A 14,194-nucleotide genomic window follows, 5' to 3' on the forward strand; every position below is an offset into this window, starting at 1 on the left:
TTAAACTTGATGTGGTGCTGCGACTGGGCATAAGTGCATCTGAATGCGCAGAGAACTTGCTCTCACAAACATCCGCAAAACATTCATCAGGTGAGGTGGTATGTGATTCCAGCAGTGAGCAAGGCTGACTTTCACAGCCCCACAATCACCTCTGTGCATTACTTCAGTTTCTGGAGGGGGGTTATGTCTACTCCCTTATTATGGAATTTAATTTACCTTCCTTCCTATGTTTCTCCTGGGTTGTGAATAGCTTTAAAAGAAGAATTACTCACAAGCTGAGAGAGATAGGTGTATGAAAGACTGTGGAAAGACTGTGGAATACTTACAGTTTTGAATAACCAATATTTTGTGTCTTTGGGAACAATGGCCATTAAAACATGGGAAGTGCACCTTAGTTATAAATCATAATCTGAAGTTATTTCTTTATTTTTGTTCTTTAGAGGGAAGCACAAGAAAGAGAAATTGCAGAGCAGTTTCGTTTGGAGCAGATTAAGAAAGAACAGGAGGAAGAACGTGAAGTAAGACATTTTATCTTTTGGTCTAGTTGTGGGATTTTTAAAGGTACGAACTGACTTCAATGTTACTGTGAAAAATAGAAGGAAGGAAGAACTTTCATAATAACCCATTTCAGGAGTGATATTTCTGTTGAAAAATATGTACCTTATGGCAACTCCGGTGCCCCAGCAAACATTTATTATTAAAATATGTGTTCTTGTAGTTTATCCATTTACTTTTTGTGAAATACTTTTGTGCTTTGATTGATTGATTGATTGATTGATTTTCCCTGTACATTTGAAAATTGGGCTATCAGAATGATTCCTCTTGCTCATAACTTTTCAGATACTTCTAAACAGTGCTAAATTATAAGTTATATATTTACTCAGTATGTATGTTTTACAAGTTATACTTTTTTAGAGCAAGTAAGATTTTACATTACACACAGAAAGCTAAGAGAAACACACTAAAGTTTTGGGGGCTGTGCTATCTTCAATTTTTACTCCAGTTTTGGTTACCAAGGAGAGGATATTTTCTCTGATGGTAACCTCATTTTTTAGCTCTCTCCCTAGAGAAATTTGCCAGGAAATACTATTACTATAATTTTAGTTGCCAGGCCAAGACTGTCCTGTTTTCCTGAGTTTTTAATTATTAGTAATGTTTTTGGGTCCACTGTTGGTTTGCTGATTTTATTAAGAGCTGTTGATTTTGATTTTAGCTCCATTTTATTTTGGTATTTTAAAATGAATTTATTATAAGATGCTATCCATTTTTATAATAGAAAGGCACGATTGTATGTTTAATAAATAAATAAATAATAAGGAAATGAACATATTGTTAGTGGCTGTCTTATGTTAATTTATACACATAATCATAATGGCAGTCCCAAAACTAAAAAAACATAACTAATAGTGCAATCCTATATGAGTCTATTCCGATGCAAGCCCTGTTAAGGTCATTGGGACTTGTAAGTGGCTTATATACAATTGTGCCCTTAATCAGTCTTTTTAAAATAAATAAATAAATGTATACAAGAGTTCTTCCTCTTTCTAGAATAAATACTGTCCAAATAGGTTTAGTATTCTCTTTTGTAATATTGTGCCACTTAACCTGCCTTTTAGACACAGTGGTCTTTTGGAAACTGTTTTCTTACACAAAGCTGCAGAACGAGTCCTAATTTCAATCTGTAACCAGACCTCTTCATTGTTATGCAAATTGCTATAATGAAAAGAAAATAAGATATATTTGTATAGCAGTACAAAAGCATTGCTAACAATGCTGTTTACTAACACTCCCCATGTTCAAGTGTATGGATTATCTATAGTCTATTCTTGTGCAACAGTGTTTGCTTATATGATGGACTTTCAGTTCAGCCTGTCTGTTTGAGATCCAGTCATTCATCTATTCTCATACTGAATATCCTTTTTTTTAATCAACAAAATGAAGATTCAAGAGTTATTAACTTTACTCTTCTCATCATTGTTCTTTAAATTAGTCCACTGGTGTGGAATATCCATTGTAAATAGCCATGTTATGCTGAAGCACTGGAGACTGGTTACTTTAGAGGGGGAGGTATTCTTTGCGCAATGAAAACAGCTCTAATGAGCTACTGTTGTTTGTTTTTCTCTGATATAATTGCTTAGGTTCAGTAAATAATATTGCATCTGTTGTACAGCAATGGGAAATGTCAAAATACAAAGATAGAAAGCAGGTGCTTCAGCAAAGAAAACACAGGAAGTATAATAAAAACACACCTATTTAAAAATGTTGAACGTAAGTCATCTAGACAGGTAAAGACCAAAATAATTTTTTAAAATAAAAGATATGTCAGTAGATGACTCATTGAGAGGTTTTGAATCTTGAACTCAGAACATGTACATGATGTTGCATGTTGTCCATTGGCAGAATCCAGGAACCACATGCACGCAGTGGGTTTTTTACATCTGTCCTGAATGTTTTTTTGTATGAGTGTTTGTGGTATAATTTTTAGCAAATAGCTTGCATGCCATTCTGCTTTTGAAGCTTGGAAAGTATCAAAAGCATGGAGGTATAATAGAAGTCCAAGCCTGTGAGCACGTATAGCTCCTGATCATACTAAAAAGAGATCTCTGGGTTGTAGTCCATGACTTTGGGACCCTTATGATGCTGCAGAAATAATGTGCCTATTTGCTTAGATTCATGCTCTGACCTGTTTGTCTTTGTACTCTTTTTATGCCTACAGTTCTTCACTTCTTAAAAAAAACAAATTATTCACCTCAGTTCTAAACATATTAGGTTAGATTATGTTGTTAATCATACTTAGAATAGTCCCATTAAAATCAATGTGACTTGAGTTAGTGAAACAAAGGCCCAGTGATCTCAGTGGATTTATGCTAAGTATGACTATGTCATACTTGAATTGTTGTGAACTGCCCAGAGAACCTCAGCTATTGGGCAGTATAGAAATGAAAATAATAATAACAACAAGTCTTGATCCTACTGAATGGGCAGAAAGCTTTGGTATACCAAAAGCTCATTGAAATCAGTGGGATTTCATTAATCAGTTTATATACTCAAAAGGTATCAAAATATTTGATCAAATATATTTGCAAAAAAATGCTATTTACATTGACAAGAAATTACATTGATGATATACACTAAATATGGATAACCAGGAAACTTGGCTCAAATTATTTTATTACAAGTTTTTTGTAGAGGATTCCGGCCTTTCTTTCTTGTGATCTATTTTCAAGAATTTTGCCTGGGAGAAGGTTACAGGATTTTAATAAATTAATTTATTTGTCTAAATATTTAATGGTTTTGATTTTTATGCTTTAAAAAGCAATTTGGCACTTGACAATTATTCCCTCAATCAAAGTTTCCTAAGCCCTTTCTGTCCAACAATTAAATTACCTATCACCACTATGCAGTAAACTATAGGTTTAATAATGTGTTATAAGAGGAGGATTTATTTTAATTAGTTGTTTTCTGAGCTGTTATTAAGAAATGAATAAAGATGGTTGTGTTATTGAGATATAAATCATAGAACTGTTGTGTGGAAAGGAATTTCTTCAGAAGCAGGAGGACAGCTTAGACACTTCGAGATGAACTTTCCTCCGAGGAAAGGGGCTTCTGCAGGCTTAAAAATTACAAATAAAAAAGAAGACAAGATCATCCTCCCCCACCTCCCATTAGTTCACCATAGCAAGTTTAGACAGTACAGGCAAAGAGAAGGAAGTCCAGCATTGTCATGTCATAATAAGTGATGTGCCAGCTCTGGGCTATAGACAGCAGCAGTATAACTGCAGTCGTGACCCAGACACAGTGGAGACTGCTATTGCCCAGGGAGGTTTCTAGCCTGAGCCAGAAATCCTTTATCATCCTCCCAGGTCTGGGGGAGTCTATGGTTAGCCTGGGTGGGCAAAGTCACTTTCAGCTGGGGAACTCTTTACTGATCCTAGGACCAAAAATTACAGTAGACAGTCTCTCCAAAGTTTAATCTCTGAGGTTCCAGTCCCTGGAAGTGGGGGGAGAGAAGCATGGACCAGGAGCACCATTCTCATGAAGGGGGGGCAGTATCTCAAAGGGCACAGGAGTTGCTTCACTCCTTTTGAATCAAAGCATCAACAGAAGGAAAAGGCTTGATATAGCTCAGATGTTTGCAGGGTAGTATAAAATGTAGATTCACCCACTGTTAGCAAGGTTGTCTACCCTTCCTCTTAAGAAAAATCCAGTCTGCTCCACAGATGTTTACTAGCAAAGGGTCAAACATCTAGGAGAGATGACCATAGCAGCCATTGATGAGATGCTAAGTTCAATTTAATTACAATGTATTCTTGTCAGTACAATGCAATGCCATTCTCAGCCATGAAGGAAAAGGCAAATTAGCTACTCTTTCATTTTTGAAACTGAAACTTTGTGTTGTTGTTTTCTTCTTTCCTCAGGCTATTAGGCTGTCTCTAGAGCAAGCTTTGCCTCCAGAGCCAAAAGAGGAGAGCACTGAATCACTTAGTAAACTGCGTATCCGAACACCCAGTGGAGAATTCTTTGAGCGACGCTTCCTGGCCAATAGCAAGCTGCAGGTCGTCTTTGATTTTGTAGCTTCCAAGGGATATCCTTGGGAAGAATTCAAGCTACTAGGGACTTTCCCCAGGAGAGATGTGAGTAAACAAACTTTCTTTGGTATTCTTATTCCATTTGTTTCATCAAGTCATGGTTGATTCACTCAGTATTTGGTTTGTTGTGAATGCCCAAAGCACATAACAAGTGTGCGTCTTTGTGTGAATCCTGTTAATCATCGGATTGCAGAGTTGAAAAGGTCTGCATTGCAGGATGCAACAACAGCATCTCTGACAGATGCCCACCCATCCTCTACTTAAAAACCAGCAAAGGAGAACTTTGCTGGTTCTTTGCTATGAAACAGCTCTTATGGTTTCTCCTAATGTGTAGGTGAAATCTCCCATTTGTTCTAGTCTTGTCCTCTGAAGCAACAGAGAACATGTGTGGGATGATGTAATACTCTTGATAGAATACAGTTTGGATTAATTACATTTGTTCCAGTGCTAAGCCACCAACACTGGTCATGTGAATGCTCCCTTTGTATAGGAATAAAGATGTAGCTTGCATTTTCATTGTACTTAATAGTACAAGGACGTTGATGGTATGGGTTGTATTATTCATTCACACCTCACTAACAAGCAACCTGGGAGTTCCCCTACAACGTTTTATGATACAATCCAGACTTGCAGTGAGACATGCCCCCCACCCCCAAAAGTTTAATGGAGCAATCCTATGGTCCCTGGGAAAATGTCCCAGGCCCCATAGAATATTTTGGATGCATTCTCCCAAGGCCATAAACTTTGGAAGCAGAAAGCCGGCATTGGATCCCTCCACGTGCTTCTGTCCCCTTGCAGCTGTTGTGGAAAGAACCATGCTGGCTGCTTTTCAGGGTCACAACAACGATCCTAGATGATCTCATAAAAGTTGAAAAGGGGATGTTCCAGTGGGCAGGGAAGAAAGGGGAGAAAAGAGGTCAGGATCTGCAGAATCCTATGGCCTCACTGTTGCCCATCCCCATCCACTGCTGGTAAGTGAGCAAGATGGACTTAGGGGTTTATCTAACTCATTTATTTTTACTGAGAAGGAGGAATGGGAGGTGAAATTGTCTCTGACCTCCTCCTGCCTTGCCAGCAAAATCCCAGCAGGGCGTAGGATTTTTGGGAGCCTCTGAGCTTTCATCTAAATGGTCAGCAATGCCATATGATTGAATGGCTTAAGATTCCCCATGTGTTTGACAATGGATCTCACCCCAAAACATAATGCTCTGCTTTTAACTTTGACCTCCATTTTGGTTGTCCTATAGTATTCCATATATTCACACTGTGAGAAATATCTTTTTCCCCTCCAAGTGAAATTTACTTACCCCAGCATCATTTTATGGTAGTCCTGACAAAGCCTGCTCTTGAGAGGGTATAAGGTTTGGTACTGCCAATAGGCATCTTAAACCAAATCACTTTTTTTTCCAGGTAGCCTTGCCCAAATAAAATGACTTTGTCTTCAGATTTGCCTTTGGAGAAGCAACAAGTGCATGTTCCACTGCAGACAATAAGCTTTCTTCTCTAATGGGCTCATGACTTAACTAGAGATAACCTGTTTGAACTTACTCTCTGCTACATGCAATGTGCTTGTTTATTCTCTATGCCACCATGAATTCAAGTCTCATGGCACCTCTATGGGCATGGCTAGATGAGGGGGGCTGAGGGGGATGATCTCACAATTTTATGATCGTGAGATCCCCCCCTTTGTCTACACGCGGCACGCGACATCGCGACCGCCATTTTGGAATTTTTTTTTAAGGAAAAGGAGCGTACGAGCACTTGAAAGACAGGTAAGTTAAAAAAAAAAAAAAAAAAACTTCCCCCACCCCACCCCCAATGGGCACAGAGCTCCTGAGGAGCCCGTGCCCAGTTCCCGGCTCCTCACATTTACTCATGAGGAGCTGGGACGAACCAGCAATGGTGGGCCACATGTTCTGCAGTCTTGGAATCATCCCGAGACTGCAGAAAAATTGGAATTAATCTATAGGGCGATATCCCAGGCCAAGGGTGTGATCTTCCCTCCCTGCTCCTGGGATGCCCTGTGAGTCATGTGGACGCACAGGGATGATCCCGGGGCGATCACCGGGATATTGCCCCGTCTAAACATGCCCTATGTTGTTCACCATCATGATAACGTTCCCAGGTAATTGCTTCAGCTGCCTTCTTATCCCTATTTTATTCTGAAGCCAGTTACTGGGATACTTTGCCCTTACTTTATTCTCATTAATAATAAACATTATGCTGCCATTTTTGCACGGTGATTCCCTGAACAGCCAATTGTTGCCTCTGGATTAGCAGGCATTTATAGGAGAAATTCAAAGTAATGGTTCCAAGGTGAGTGCCGATATATTATGGGATGAATTATTCAGATCATTGAAGTTTGATTGCCATGTGTTCTGAAATTTTTTAATTGAATAACTTAAAAAGAAAGGCCCCCATGATTGTTTGTTGCAGTGCTATAACTGTCAGCATCTCTGTAGACATTCTTAGAAAGGTACCATTATATTCATTTATGAAGTACCCATCGTGTTGTGCACTCCAAGAATGCTCTCCAGCCTCTGCAAAAAACAAGGGTAAAAAGATGCATCCCCACATGTTCCTTCTGTATTCCCCATCATTTCACTGCTATCCCAGAGAAGGGCTGGTTGTGTAATACTATTTCTCCCAGCAGTGCTCCAGCAAGAACTTAAATCCTTTTTCCTTCAAAGCCCTTCTACAATCTCCAGAGCATTCCTCAAGAAAGAAGATTCTCTGATTACTGCATAAATAAGTCTTCTTGAGATGCTGGTGTGTTCTTGTTGGTTTGTTTTAAAAATATAAGAATCTGTAATCCTACAGAACAGCTGTCTAATTAAGGATTGAATACCCTTTTCCCACTTTGGATGATGGTGATCAGCAGTTCTAGTGAAGCGTCAGATAGATTATTTTAACTACAAAGTTAAGGGTCTCCTCCTGAAACACTCTGAGCACTTCCTGCAAGATATTGGAGCTTTTGACTTCAAGAGGCTTTTATGGAGAGCTAAGGATAGTCCAGGACTAATTTCATAAAATGCTGCGTGATTAAGAAATTGTAAATGTTAACCATTCCTTAAATGTGACGAAAGACCTGGCTGCTGCAAAACAGCCTTAAGTGACTCATTTGCAATCAAACTTCTAGCACTAGTGTATATTTATTTATTTGTATAGGTTAGTTAATCATTCATTTTATCTTAGGGCAGGCAGTAGTATTTATTTATTTAAACCTTTTTGATGTCACCATTCTTCATGTCAGATTTCAGTGCAGTATATGTCATAAAACAAATAGAAAAAATAGATGACCTGAGCAGTCCTATACCTGGCTTTTTATATTCACCACTACTTAGATTCCCATGGGGCTGCCTATACGGTGCTGGGTTGCCACCACTTTAAGCAAAACCCTGCACTTTCTATGGAGGATAATCCACTGATGGGTGGCCAACATAAAGAAAGCCCTGTTTTGATAACATAAGCAAAGACTTACCTGTATTAAGTCTGAAGACCTGAACTTGAGCTTTATTATTATTATTATTATTATTATTATTATTATTATTATTTATTTATTTATTTATTTATTTATTTATATAGCACCATCAATGTACATGGTGCTGTACAGATAACACAGTAAATATGTCTATGGAAGTGTTTTGGATATGGGGTCATCCCTACCCATTCTTCCAAGGGACACACTAACGTATTCCATTCACTCCCAATCCAAACCTTTTCTTAAATTTGCATTTTATTTATTTATTTATTTATTTCACTTATATACCGCTCCCATAGCCAGGGCTCTCTGGGCGGTTTACAGAAATTTCACACAGAATCACTATATGTAGGCCTTTGTTCATTGGAAACTGTTTTGTATGGTTAATCATCATAATATACCAAAATAATTATATCAATCAATTTTATTTTTTCAATTCCTGTATTTTTTTAAACTGGAGAATTTCAAGACCAAAATGAGAAAGAAGTCCTACTTCTTTTTTTGTCCTTATTTGACATTTTTCCTCTCAAATCAGCAAAGGAAAATGTGTAAAACAGATGAATTGACACTTGTAGACAGTATAAAATGTCCATGAAAGAATCCCATTATCCGCTAATTAGGTTTATCCCCATACAAGCCTGTAATCTCATTTTTAGTGGAACCAAAATGAAAAAGCCAGATATAGATGGCTGCCATAATCTAGATCTTCTACATTTCTTGAAACAGACTTAAATATAGAAACACTTTGCATTTAAAAGACGATGTTCCTTTCTTTAAATACCTTTCTCTAACAGTTATTTTGTGTGTTCTGAATAATGCTACTACTTCTTAGTACTTTAAAAATGTGAACTACCAAAGGCCTCCAAAATGTTGTGTTTGCTTTCTTTTCTTTTTTCTTTTAAATGGCATTCTGTTGAGAGATCAGGGATCCCCAACCTTTTTGTTTCAGGGGGCACATTTGGAATTTTTAGAGAATGTTGTGTGTACTCCCACAAAATTGGTACTGGGTGGGGAGGGGTTTGCCCATTCATAAAATGCTTGCCATGATGGACACGACAAAATACAAACTGGTAAGACTAAATTAAATCCCAAAATGCAAATTGGTGAGACTAAACAAAAATTTAGCTTGCCCAGTAACTAAAAAAAAAAGTACAAGGGAAAGGTGAGTCTGAGCTCCAAAATACAAAACCACTCAAAAGAGTGGTTTTGTATTTTGGAGCTCAGACTCACCTTTCCCTTGTACTTTTTCCTACAGTTTTCTGCTCCAACATTCATTTCATAGAAGGTAAACTAATAGCACGCAGAGACAAGTAAACAAGGCCAAATGCCAAATCCCATATTTGCCCTCACAAAGCACAACAAAATACCCATTTCACAGATGGCAAACTGGTGATGTTCAGAGAACCACACCCACCAGAGAACTACATCCATAATCCGGGCAAAACACACAATACACAGGCAAAATATGCACCATGGCAAAACAAACCAAGTCAACACACATATAGCCCAGGCAAAACACCCCCCTTGTTCACCACAACCTCCTCTAGACCCCCAAGGCACTCCCAGTTTGCCTTTTTCTTTTTTCTGGGCACACTTCAGGATGAACCACTCACCCACCCACCATTTTTATTTTCTAAGATTGCCTCTAGGGACTAGGTGGGGCCCAGACATTTTTTTGGAAATAAATATGGTGCTGGAGAGCAGAACCTCACCTTGGAGCATGACTGCCTCTCAGTTAAAATATCTTTAAAAATACAAATGAGGAATGGAAGGAGGGAGCCTAGTGAGGTCCAAGAGAGGGTGCAGGCACCACGTTAGAGACCTCAGAGTTAGATTCCAATCATCATCATCATCATCATCATCATCATCATCATCATCATCATCTATTTCTTACCCGCCTCTCCACTTGGATCGAGGTGGGGAACAACAATGAACATAAAACACATTAAAACTGATTAAAAACATAACATACATGATTAAAACATCCTAAAAACTTTCTAAAATTTTAGAATGTAGCATTACAAAACAATTTTAGAATGGTTGATGGGAGAATGCTGTAGCAATGCCATAAAGTACATGCTTTTTCTTCAGAGCCACACCATGGGTCTGAAGAAAGTCTCTGTTGTCTTCCTATTTTCATTCTGGTTCTCTAATGTCATGGTGGACTATTTATGTAGCTCATTCTGAAGGTCAAATAGAGCTTATCACAAGTCTCATGTCATGATCAACGACCACCCTGACTAGACAAAAGATCATCTGTCTGGGGAATCTCTCTTAACTTTGAGAGATAACATGTGAGTGGCTTTAACTTACATAATAGAAGTGTAATATGCTGGTCTATCTGCAGCTACAGGGGCAACTAACAGAGTGCTACTGGAAAGTAGTAAGCAATGTTTAGTGATTTTTCAGTGTTAGTATTTTCTGTCCCCCATCCCACAAGACCTCTTGTGGGGCGGGAGAACTTTGCACAGAGTATACCTTTTCCACCCCTGTGTGACACTGTTCACTGTCACTCCTGGCCACTGCTTCAGCATTCTGCACACCAAAGGTGTGATAGAATATTGTTATAGAAATGCTGTCTTGTTACTGAAATGTCTAAGGTTGTTTGGAGTACAATGCACTGCTTTGACAAAATGGTTTGTCAGTATCACAATATATGAGTAAAGCCACCAGGCCGGGTATCCCAATAAAATATTGAAATATGTTCACTTCTCCAGTAAATATGAATTCATTAATTCCTCTTTGTACATTCCAATCACTTTCACAGACATCCTTGGCTGACAAAGTCAGCATCATAACTCTATTGTAAATACAAACTTCTACAGTAGAGTAAATACGAAGATTAACCTTTTCTAGAGATAACTTGTAGTTCTCAAAACAGCAGTGACATTCCAGAGCACTTAAGAACATGCAATGACTAGTTATTAAGACTATGTTACTCACTGTGCTGTCCTTCTAGTGAAATTACAATGGGAATTGGTGATTTCCCATTATTTATCAATAATAATAATAGTAGTAATAATAATAATAATAATAATAATAATAATATGAAAATAGTAAAAAAAAACATTTAATGTCAATTTCCATATAAGAACAGACAGAGGTATATGTGTAATTAACATTAATGCTATTGACAATAAGAATTTATACTATTACTTAAACATAGACCTCTACCAGTTCTTACATGAAATTGTGGCACAACTTTCCCCAGTATCCATTTGTCATTGACCTATTCTCAAGGAGTGCTTCTAGACAGAGGGCTCCAGTCGCTAGCAATCAAAAGACATTGTGCAACTATGCCATCTTTTCTTTTAACAGATTTTTTTTCTGGCAAGAAAAAAGACGGAAGAAACTGGAAAATCATGGGAGGGTTAAGACTGGGTTCAGACAACATGATAACCAATGGTGATTTAAATATTCAATGTTTGGTTATTTAACCCATCATGGGTTATCTTGTTGTGTAGAGGTAGTTTTTTAACCAACAGTTGGTTATTTGGTCAAAATAATCAATGCAAATAACCAACACTGCAGAGTTGGCTATTTGAACCACCATTGGTTATCATGTTGTATGGAGGGCACCATTGGTTATTTCCTCAGCCATCATTGGTTATTTTGTCAGCCACAGAGTCACAGTGCAAGTGCAGTAAAAGCGGTGGCTGACGCTCTAGTCCAGCTGGCAGGATTGACCTTAGCAGCAATGGCTGATGGGATACTAGCAGGAGGTTTGAGGGGGGAGAGAGGGCGGAGGCTGAGTGAGTCAACTCAGAGTGAACTAATAGTCAACTCAACGCTGATCCTAAACCACACCATGGTTGATTATTATCATTTTGGGTGGGGAGTACCCCCTAGATAAACAACTGTTGAATTGATTTTTACCCCAACGTTGACTATCGTGTTGTCTGAATGCAGCCTAAGTGTATTGTCATAGTCTTAAGATACCAGGTCCCCATCCCAGCTGGAATTGAGCATCTCTGGAATCTTGTCTAAATTACAGTTTAGAAGTACAACTTAGGTACAAAGCACAATGGTCATCTGACTTCTTCACATGTTCAGTTAACTGATTATCCTGTAATAAGCTGAGCAAAGGAATGAAGGATCTATAAGCAAGGCCAGCCCTACTATTAGGCAGAGTCACCGGAGGCAGCAGCAGTGTGTTAGAGGAGAGATCTGTACATCATGTGGCCTGCTCTGGACGCCATATGTTAGTCTGTCTTCAGTTGCAGTGGAGGACACTGTCCCATCAACAGTATTGATTACAGACTGATCTACCTGTCCAGTTGACTTGTTCTTTGCCTCAGGCAGCAAAATGCCTTCAGCCGTCCCTGGCTATAAGTACCTGAACAGTAGAAAATAAAGTAAAGCTTCAAGTGAAGATTGCTAGATCCAGTTGAATCTGGAAGGGGAATGGAATTAAGAATGATCAAATTAGATTTATATGCTAAACAAAGTCTCAACAACAAACCATAGGTTGCATCCAGATTTATGCTGATCCCTGACCCCTCTTCCCACTGCAGTCCTTCCAGCCCCGAAAAATGGAACACAGAGCATCAGGGAGGCTGTTGGATGGGAGAAGCTACGGTGTGTGTGTGTGTGTGTGAGATTAGGAATCTCCAAAAATCAGATGAAGAGCCCCTCTGTGAGCAGAGCCCTTCCTCTCATGGAAGCCAGATCCTGTATCCAACCCAAATATTGTAGAAATTTGTGTTGACACTTTAGAAAAATAAACCCCGAAGAAATGGTAGGGAAATATCTCTATTAGGACCTACAAAAAGATGAGGAGGTCCTTTATTATATTATAATAATGGTATTGCCTGACTTTTCTTTTGGATTTTTTTCTAGTGATACTGTTTTATTGGCAAGATGACATAAGAAGAACGCAACTCTGATGACCACTCAAAGGTGGTTGTTGTTATTATTTTTAATCTTTGTATATTGTTTTAAAGTGTTTTTATCTTATGTGAACCGCCCAGAGAGCTTTGGCTATGGGGCGGTATACAAATGCAGTAAATAATAAATAAAATAAATGTTGTTGTTGTTGTTGTTGTTGTTGTTGTTGTTGTTGTTGTTATTATTATTATTATTATTATCATTTGTATACCACCCCATAGCCAAAGCTCTCTGGGTGTTTTACATAAGATTAAAAAACTTTAAAACAATATACAAATTTAAAACTACAAAAACGTACAACATGCACAGAAACATACATTTAAAACAACTATAAACAGCTTTAAAAATAAATCTAGGATCAGTAAAGCTCAATCACATATTGCTAAACGCCTGGGAAAAGAGAAAAGTTTTAACCAGGTACCGAAAAGATATCAATGTTGGTGCCAGGTGGGCCTCGTTGGGGAGATCATTCCATAATTGGTGGGCCACCACAGAAAAAGCCCTCTCCCTTGTTGCTGTCCTCCGAGCTTCCCTCAGAGTAGGCACCCGGAGAAGGACCTTAGATGTCGGACTTAGTGTACAGGTCGGTTCATGTAGGGAAAGGCATTCCATCAAGTACTGTGGCCCCAAGCCATGTAAGGCTTTATAGGTTAAAACCAGCACCTTGAATCGGGCTTGGAACTATACAGGCAGCCAATGTAAGCGGGCCAGAGTCGGTCTTATATGTTAGAACCTTCTGGTCCCTGTTATCAGTCTGGCTGTTGCATTTTGCACAAGCTGCAGTTTCTGAACTGTCTTCAAAGGCAGTCCCATGTGGAGTGCATTGCAGTAATCTAACTTGGAGGTTACTAGAGCATAGACAACTGAAGCCAGGTTATCCCTGTCCAGATAGGGGCATAGCTGGGCCACCAACCGAAGTTGGTAGAAGGCACTCTGTGCCACCAAGGCCACCTGAGCCTCAAGTGACAGAGATGGTTCTAGGAGAACCCCCAAGCTACGCATCTGCTCCTTCAGAGGGAGTGCAACTCCATCCAGAACAGGTTGAACACCCTCCAGTCAGCAGAACCACCCATTAGCAGCATCTCAGTCTTGTCTGAATTGAGTTTCAGTTTATTAGCCCTCATCCAGTCCACTGTCGCAGCCAGGCACCAGTTCAGCACATTCACCGCCTCACCTGATGAGGATGAAAAGGAGAAATAGAGCTGCATGTCATCAGCATACTGATGACAACGCGCTC

At 38.9% G+C, this 14,194-nt stretch overlaps 1 protein-coding gene across 1 annotated transcript in view; it reads left to right on the top strand.

Annotated features, from left to right (window-relative positions):
* The window catches only part of FAF1 (Fas associated factor 1), a 201,166-nt gene that overhangs the window by 173,965 nt on the left and 13,007 nt on the right, over nucleotides 1-14,194 (top strand). Inside the window, exons 17-18 of the mRNA XM_063139063.1 lie at nucleotides 441-518; nucleotides 4,419-4,634. Coding sequence (XP_062995133.1) covers nucleotides 441-518; nucleotides 4,419-4,634 — 294 coding nt within the window. The remainder of the gene's footprint in view (nucleotides 1-440; nucleotides 519-4,418; nucleotides 4,635-14,194) is intronic.

The sequence above is a fragment of the Elgaria multicarinata genome, chromosome 1, assembly GCF_023053635.1.
Source record: "Elgaria multicarinata webbii isolate HBS135686 ecotype San Diego chromosome 1, rElgMul1.1.pri, whole genome shotgun sequence".
Lineage (NCBI taxonomy): Eukaryota > Metazoa > Chordata > Lepidosauria > Squamata > Anguidae > Elgaria > Elgaria multicarinata.